Here is a 9,183-nt window from a genome sequence, read left to right on the forward strand (position 1 = left end):
TTTTAAAGGATTCTGTTTTTGGTTTTGTTTTTTCAGAGATGACTAATTGACAGAAGTGAACTGACCTTGTATAATGTTGATGTTGGTCTAGATCAGGGGTATCAAGCTCCCCTGACCCTATGAGCCAAATAAGGTATAGGAGCTGCTCGATGGGCTACATCAGGTCCCTGGACCAGCCCTATGTGCCACATACAGCGTGTGCTGGCCCCAACCCCATGCACTTCATGTGACACTTGCACCAGACTGGTCCTGTGCACTGGATTCCATGTGTGAAGCTAGTCTGTGGGCCTGATCTAGATTGACCCCAGATCCAGCATTTAGGATTGCTCCAGTGCAGGGTGACTGGCTGGTTGGTCAGCAGTCCCAGGCCGGAGTCTGGCAGGGAGGCTCAGTGGCATGGTGCACCAAGCAAGTGGGTAGGCAGGCACTGCTGTGGCTGTGCAGGAACAAGGCAGGTGAACATATGGTCATCCTACCTAAGGTGCCGTATTCAAGGTCTCTCCATTCCTTGTCGCACTACTTCCTCGCCAGACTCCTGTCTGGGCTTGTGAGCAACTGGCCAGGACTGCCCTATAGGATCCAGGACTGTCCCAGACAAACCAAGATGTATGGTCATTCTAGGTATGTGGCAAATGCCAGACCAGGTTCATGCATTGCATGCAGTACAGAGGGCTGGGGCCAACACAAGACTCCTAGGCACCTCTGCCTGCTGGATGATAGGGCTCCACAGACCATACCTTTGACACCTGTAGTCTAGAGTTTGGAGTTCTGTGCTGGGGAAACAAAATTAGCATCCGTTACGTACTTTAGAGAATCCAGTTGTACAGGCCCCTGCCTCACATGGATGCAAATCAGGTGGATATTATACAAAGGAATGGGGTTTAGAAGTGGTGGGTATTTTTAGTCCAGCTACATCTCTAGTTCATCCAGGCTTTTGCTCAGGTCTTTCTTTTTCATTCCAGGTCACTAATTTTTATTTTCCTGCTTCTTTCTTGTGAAGTTAGTCCCTTATCTGTTACTTCAGTCTTTCACCCCCATTTCATTCCAACTAGACACATACCAACCCCAATATGAAAGAAAAACACAAATGGTGTAGGCAGCATTAATTCAAAGGGATCAAAACAAAGAGGTACCAACTTTTACCCATGTTTTAGGTCCAGAGGGCTTGGTTCTTACCTGTAAGTTTTTAACTGAATAACTGCAGCCTGTTTATGGGATAATTTAATATAACCCTTATGCTTCTTGGGCTCCTGATTGAAAGCAGGCAGTGGGGTGTGTCTTGTTCTATGCTATTGTGAGGGCAGAAGGAGATCGGACAGACTGGAGTGATCAGTATATTGCTGTCTCCTCTGAACAGCTCTGCATCGGCAGTTTTGGTCCAAAACTGGTAAACAGAGAAAGCAAGAGTATGAGGGAAGCAGACAGCTATCTGATGGTCTTGCCATGGAATCATGCAGGGTATTGGTGCTTTTCTCCTGCTGCTTTGTTCCTCTTATATGAGATTCCCTACTGTCTAAACTAATTATCCATCATCATACATGCTGACATCCTTGAGTTATGTTGTAATTATTGTGCTTGATTTTTCTACTTTTTTGCCTATATCTCAGTATCTGAATCACCTGGGGAGTTGTTAATGTTGAGAACATGGATGTCACTGTAGGCAGCAATGTTAAAAATATATATATTCATACCTGTTATTGAATCTATGATGGAACCAATTGTTTAATTGCAAGTGAAAAATAATTGCAAAAATGAGGATCTTAGGGGTAAGGTTTCTTGCATAATCAAACTGATACCTTTTGAAAATGCATATAGCGTATGAACTTTAATTATGTTTTTTCTAAATTGGGATTTGAAAGTCAAGATGCTTATATACCTAAAACGAAGTACTCAATCTATCTGCAATATAACGTAGCTTTTTTTTTTAACTGGTATAAACTTCTGACCTGTTAAGCAGTTTGGAATGGGATGTTAGCTAGAGTTGCTCTGTTTACCAGTTTTGGACCAGCATAAAATTGTCAAAATTACTTTTATGACTTAAGTTTCTAAGTTATGTAGGCACTTCTGAAATGTTCCCTTAAATCTATTAATAAACTTAAATACTTGTTGCTTCAAATTAAGATATTCACAGAAGAATCTGACCATTTGTGGAAGAGACACTGCCAAAGGGATTTTAAAAATGATCAACTCCTGGAATATGAATCATGGCGTGAAATGTACTTAAGACTTTTCAATCAGAGAGAAGAAAAACTTAAGACACTTACAAAAAATATTCTTTCAGCTCAGTCTGAAAAACCTAAAGGTAAAATCTTTAGGTAGCTTTCCCTTAATACTAAAAATAAGAGAGAAAAATCCTTTAGTGGGGATGTAGTGATTTCCACTGAATGCTGACACATTTCTGAGAGGCTGTTGTGGTTTCAAGTTTGTCTACTCTTATGTAAACAAGGCCTGTGTGACTTGTAGTTGACCCAGGATTTAGAGCATGTCTGGCCTGGCTGTTTTCAGCTTGGGACTCAATTGCACTGTTTTTCTGTTCCTTGTTACTAGAACATGAGGCCATTCCATACTGTATAGCAGGGATCAGCAACCATACCAGAGCATGACATGCAGGGCCATTTTGTTTGGCACACCACTGCTGGCCTGAGCTCTGGTCCAGATTGCTGGGAGGCTGAGCTCTGGTCTAAGTGGCTGGGAGGTTGTTGCAAGCAGCCTGGGCTGTGTGGCAGACAGCAGCTGCCCAGAGCCCGAGCTGGCTGTGGCAGGTAGCTGGAAGGCTGCACACAGCTGTGTGGGGGTCCAGAGCCCTGATACCAGCACCATGGTGGCAGTGTCTGCATGTGTCTCCAGGCAGATGGTGATGGAGGGGCTAGGCCTGTGCTGCTCTGGTGCAGCTGTTTGCAGCTTGCCAGCCTCCTTCTACAACTGCCCAGAGCCCTGACTGGCTGTAGCAAGAAGCTAGGAGGCTGCAAACAGCTGCACTGAGGTTCAGAGCCCGGACATTGGCTCCATGGTGGCGGTGGCTGCATATGCACCTCCAGACAAATGCTGGGTAAAGAGTTGGGGCAGTGCAACTCCAGCCTCTCCCCTGCCATCTGCCTAGAAGTATGTGTGCATTAGCCGCCAGCAACGAGGTTCAGGTCTCACAGCTTCCCCCTGTCTGTCCCTGGTACGCTAAGTTGAGGCGTGGCTCAAGGTTGAGGTGTCTTTGGCACTCTGGCCAAAAACATTGCTGATCCTTCCCTTATAAAGAGAGGCTTTGCCTATTCCATGATAATAATTTTCCATTGCTTTGTTGGTATTTTGGCATTAAGCTTAAAATCTGCTATTCTGAGTTTCGATAAAATTTGAAAACCACATTGTCACATGATCAGTCCTAATGTCTCTCTTTAAAAATCCATTTGATTCTTCTAATTTTACAAACACTCCTCCCCTTGGCTTTATGTCAGGGCGTCAAGTTAAAATGGCTTACGTAAATAGTGTGGCTAAGCCACCCAGAAATATTCGTCGGCAGCAAGAGATCTATGGGACAGCTGGACCTATTCAACTTCATCCTACAGAAAAGGGCAAGTGAGTGAACTGTTATTCCACTATGGACCTGAAATTACTTTGTCAGCACCACATTTTACCAGCAAACCACCTCCCACTTTTTGTTTTGTTTTTAAACAAATATTTAAAATATATAAGGAGCAGCCATCAGAAACTCACATTTTAGGCCTTATAAAGCTCCACTGGTATAGTTCTCACCCCTGCTCTAGACTTTGCTCTGAAAGTGCAATGCTGTGTTGTGATCCGAGTATATTCCAGGTGTCTTTTGCCAGTGCCACGGTCGGAAAGAAGTATACTTTTCTGATATGGCAGTTTCCTTTAAGGTCATTTAGATTCAGTTTTCAAACAAGAACAATTTGAAGCACAGTTCCTAAAAGACACTGAAAAATCCGAAGTGACACTAAGCATCCTTTATGTACATTCTGACATAAATTGCGATCCCTTACTTCTTTTTGATCTATCTTTAACATAAATTCTGAGTGGAATATGAATGTAGGTGGGGAAAAAACTGTTAGAATGAAATGTCATGATAGAACTGAAATTATGAAATGTACAAGTTTCAGGAAACGATCTTAATTATTCTTGAAAATAAATCAGCTAATGGCAAAACCTGTGAGGTTTTAGGCTAATTTTTCCTTATTATGTTTGAATAGACTGAAAAATCCAGAAAGCAGAGACAGAAATAGCACCTTGTTGAGTCTAAACTCTGCCAGTAGCAGTGTAACACCTGGATGTTCCAGTGCTTGCTCAAGTGGAGTGAACCCGGATGTAAAAAAACATATCAAAAGTGAGTAGACCTTCAGAGAGGCTATTTTTTAGTGCGATTTTTTTACTGGTTTATATTTTCTATTCAGTGAACAGGAATGGATAATGGTATTACTCTAAAGTTATGTTTGTCTACTAATTTACAAACAAACCCTAATTAAAATGTCTTTCTTTAAAGAAGTCGCACCAATGATGAGGAAAACCTTGAGAGCTTTCAAGAACAGAGTTGGACCACGATAAACTTTAGACACTCAATATCTTAATTTGTTATCATTGCACTTGTTATAACTATTGATGTATAATATAACCAGTATTCATTTCAAGTGCTCTAATGAATAAAGTGGCAGAATGTGCTCAGTGGCTTGTGTTTTAATTAACCTCCTGATTCCCTTTCTTCCCCGCCTCCGCCCCGCCCCCGCACCTTCCCTTTCATCCATGAACAAGCAAGCATAGTTGAAATGAGGCCACTGTAGAGGAGTTTTTAGTAATCATAGTCAAGGCTAGATTTGGGATAGGTGGAAGCAGGGGAAGGTTTCGGACAGGCCAGGGCCCACTGTAGGAACTCCCCAGGCAGCTCTAGGCAGATGCATCTACCATGTCTGAAGATGCAAGGCAGGAACCAATGGCTCTCAATTTCGGAGACATGAAATTCACTATGCTTGAATCATCTTGGACCTATAGAACACAGCCTAGGGGTAGGCAGAGCATAAGGAGATGTTGAACTCCTTTGAATAAGCAGATATTAAATCCTTCAAATTTGAGTGTTGTCTTCATTGTGTGTGGGCTCAGTAGAGAAAAGGATTTTCCTTGTGCGATCTCCATCCCTATAGTTAGTTTGCTTCATTCTGGGGAGAGGAGAGAGCTCAAGCCTTGGATAGCTAAGCTTTAGGTAGATGAAATTCCTCTGAGCTGTAACATCTTTGAATTTGGGGCACAGGCTCAGACAGGATTTCTGGTACGGACTCAATTCCTCAGCAACAGGTTATGTGAAATCCTCAGAGCTGATGCTGTTTTTAGTTTGGGTGGTTTGATGCCAGGCAGCACTAAAAGTCAACCCAAGATATTTCAGAAGAAAGAATATGATGGGACAAGGATTAGTTGATTGTTTTTCAATTTAATCTTCCTCTGTCTTGTGGAAACTGTGGTACTTCAGAGCAACTCGGCACAGGATATGTTTCTCTTAATTTGACATTTCATGGTTCATTAATTTGGATGCTTGTTTGGCGCTTTCTCTTTTTCATGCCTTTAGCAATACACAGGATCAGAGATTAACTTCTGAATTCACAGTTCTTAATCAAGTGTTGCACGGAGCTGTCACCAGGTCAGTTCCTTTCTTCCATTAACTAACAGGGAGACTTGCCAGTGGACTTCATACAAGGGCTTCCAAGAATACAGTTATTTCTGTATTTAGAGAATCTGAAATATGCCACATTGTGCTCAGTTGTTCTATAAAATCTGACTACTTGGAGTATGACAAGCTTGGAGGAAGTGCACTAGGTTTGTTTTGCAGGATGTTAACCATCTACTTCTATGTCCTGACAATGGACTGCCACTTTACATTCATGAAGAAGCATAAACATTCAAGTGTAACAAACCTTTCAAAGTCTGCCACAATGCATTTATGTAAAATCTGCAAGGCTTGCTGCTTTTCACAGAGAGCAATACCAGCCCTTTTTAATTTCTATATATTTTTTTTAAAATCTGCTTTCAATAGAAAATACTGCATTAAAAATCTCCCAGATGTTCAGGAGGCAGAGACACATGATTAAATAAGTACTAATTTAGCAGGTTAGAGGAATCTGACACTATCAGACAATAAGAAGAATATGTTGGTTTTTATAAGAGCCTTGACTGGGCTTGTCCATGTCCCAGCATTGTCTCCCTTGCATCTGATAAGAGAATAAATCTGGAGAGAGATACTACCTCTTTAAAATAGTTGTCAGCCATCATGGAAAATGGTGTAGGAATCAGCAGGGGATAAAAAAAAAAAAAAAAAATCTCTAATGCTAGGATAATCCTTCTCAAATCTGTTTTCTGAATAGTATGCCAAGAGTATCTTCTTTTTTAATGTCTATTTGTGCTTATGAACTGAATAGAATAAATATTAGTGGAGCTGGTATTCTTGACAAATGAAAAAGTAAGCTGGAGGCTCCGGCTTAGTATTGAGTCTATAATAATATGCTGTGCATTTTTAGACTTCTAATATTTGAGATTCATCCTGTTAAATTATTTAAACTGTATCTTTAGAAATTTCCATTTAGACCAGTACATGTAGGTCAGTACTTGTTTTACTAGCCAGTGAGGGTAAGGACAATGAAGCGAGTGATCACCCTTAGTGATCTAATGTGGATCAATAATCACCTTTGGTTTGTCATCTTTGTCTAGTCTCTAAGGGCATCTGTACACATACCCTGGGGTGGGGGATAGGGGGAATTTTAATAGGAGTGGCTCTCAGGACCTGCTTTAATTAAAACATGCATAGGATCTAGTGTATTCAGCATCCTGCATTTCAAAATGGCAGCAAGGATGCTTTTAACCAAAGCTTGTTGAACAAGCTTTAGTTAAAGCACCATCACCACCATTTTGAAATGGGGGATGCTGAATATGTGAGATGTTGCAGCATGCTGGAGCATTCAGAGTAGAATGATGCATTCTAATTGCAGTGCATCAGAGTACATGTAAAAGTGCCCTAAAATCAGGGCCTTCCTTAGGCGGTGGTGAATCAGGGCGACTTCCCCAGGCCTTGCGCTTTGGGGGCCCTGCAGAGCCAAATGGAGTGGCCATGGCAATTCAGTGCTGCTGCTGCTGCTGGCTTTGTGTCCAGCTGCCACTGAATCCACCACTGGCTTCTTTGAGTCTGGGGCACAGAGGGGCAGGGCCCTGCACAGGCTGACTTGCCCCAGGCCTCACACTCTGCTTGGGTCATCTCTGCCTAAAATAATAGGTTGTGCTAGTGGGTCAAATGGCAAAAACCCATAGTGGTCACAAATATACCTGTTAAAGCAGTCTTTTGTTAAAATTTGACATGTAGTCAGACAATGCCGCTTTATACAAATTATAAGGTATATAAAATCTACTAGTCACGGTATAGCTTTGGAGCTAGTAGGTCCACTGTAGATATGATCTTCTCACTCAGCCAAATTTAAAGAAAAATGTAGGGAATAAAGCAGACCCCTCTATCACTTTCATTGACCTGACCAAGCCTTTTGAACCTGTCTGCAGAAAAGGCCACTTCTAATCATTAGAAAAGATTGGGTGTCCACCAAAACTCCTCAGCATAATCCATTTTCCAAAATATAATGTGGGGAACACTCAACTATGAGATTCAAAGCAGTTGAGCAGGGCTGTGTCTTTGCCTTGACCCTGTTTTAGATTCCCCCCCCCCCCCAGCATATGCTTTTCGGACTGCCATCAAAGGAATTTTATCTACATGCACACTCGGACAAAAAAATTATTCAACTTCACGCACTTTAAAATGAAGACTAAAGTGTGGAAAGCTTTGATTTGTGAGCTGCTGTTTGCTGCTGCTGCTGCACTGATAGTCCACACAGAGGACATCCTTCAAATCCTCATCAGTTGCTTTGTTCATCCTGCCAAGAGTTTGGTCTTCCAATCAGTATCAAGACCACCGGTATTATGGGCCAGAACACTGGTTCACCACTAGTAATCGCAATAGGTGAGAACATATTGGATGTTTTAATAAACTTACATAACTTGGCTCTGTTATGAACCACCTGTCACTAGAGGCTGAACTGCATACCCACACTGGCAAAGCACCAGGTATGAGCATGCTGAGCAAATGAGTTGGGAACCACCACAGACTGTGATGGTTGAGACCAAGATCAAAGTATATCACGTGCATCCTCAGCATTCTTGTATGGCAGCAAATCCTGGACCTACATATTGTACTTGAGACAAGTGCCATATAGCTCTTACTTGCCGTGCTTTTGCCATATTCTAGGAATTTCTTAGTGGGACAAAGTTGCCGGTGCTGAGGTCTTGGATTGTACCAATATTCCAAGCATCCATTGTTTTCTCAATCAGCGTAGACTTTGATACTTGGTCATAACCAGAGAATGCAGGTGGGTAAGGCTGGGGCCCAGGCTGTTCCCAGGAGCTCCTGCAGCCAGGCCTTTGCACTGGGGATGGCTCTATCCTGCTTGTACTGTGCCCAGCAAGCAGGTAGGATGATCCCAGAACCAGAAGCCCCCGAAACCAGCATCCTGCCCCAGTGAGGCGGTATCCCCTTGTGGGCAGGGCAGCTCTGCTGTGGAGCTGTGTGGGTTGGGCCAGGTCCCACCCTGGATGCCACTGCATGCCATGGCCCCAACTCCAGGGAAGGCCCACTTCCCACCCAGCCCCCCCTTCCCAAGGGCCTGGCTGCTGCCTTCCAAGGACCCAACTCCCCACTGGGAAAAGCTCAGTGCTTCCCCGGGGCCCAGTCTACAGTGGCAGCCCATCCTCAGCCTACATACAGATCTGGGGGTATGTGTTCTTCATGGATTTACCTGGGGTGCAATGATGGTAGCCCCCATCTCCCCTTGGACGAGCTGCTCACAGCTCCATCCCATGCCCATCCCCAACCCCAACCCCAACCCCAGCCCCACTTCTTCCTTTACCACATAGGCCTCGATCTGCTCCCTACTCTTTCTCCCCCCAACGGACCTACCAGCAGGATGCTGCTTTCCAAGCTGCTGGGTTGCATATCTGCAATTGAATTGGTATTGGCTGATATGGCTTTTTCTTTAAACCCCTTGCTCTGATTTATATAATTGTGGCTGCATCTCATTGTCTGCTCTTTAGGTAACTGAAATAGTTACATCATCACCCTTTTTTTTTTTTTTTTTACTCCTTTTACTCCAGATGCAACTC

At 43.2% G+C, this 9,183-nt stretch overlaps 1 protein-coding gene across 1 annotated transcript in view; it reads left to right on the forward strand.

Annotated features, from left to right (window-relative positions):
• The window catches only part of LOC109311736 (transcription elongation factor B polypeptide 3-like), a 26,718-nt gene extending 22,054 nt beyond the window's left edge, over positions 1 to 4,664 (forward strand). The window contains exons 8-11 of the mRNA XM_019537539.1: positions 2,122 to 2,302; positions 3,447 to 3,567; positions 4,200 to 4,333; positions 4,490 to 4,664. Coding sequence (XP_019393084.1) covers positions 2,122 to 2,302; positions 3,447 to 3,567; positions 4,200 to 4,333; positions 4,490 to 4,551 — 498 coding nt within the window. The 3' untranslated portion in view covers positions 4,552 to 4,664. The remainder of the gene's footprint in view (positions 1 to 2,121; positions 2,303 to 3,446; positions 3,568 to 4,199; positions 4,334 to 4,489) is intronic.
• Positions 4,665 to 9,183: the final 4,519 nt, after the last annotated feature.

This window comes from Crocodylus porosus, unplaced genomic scaffold (genome assembly GCF_001723895.1).
Source record: "Crocodylus porosus isolate Cpor-Errol unplaced genomic scaffold, CroPor_comp1, whole genome shotgun sequence".
Lineage (NCBI taxonomy): Eukaryota > Metazoa > Chordata > Crocodylia > Crocodylidae > Crocodylus > Crocodylus porosus.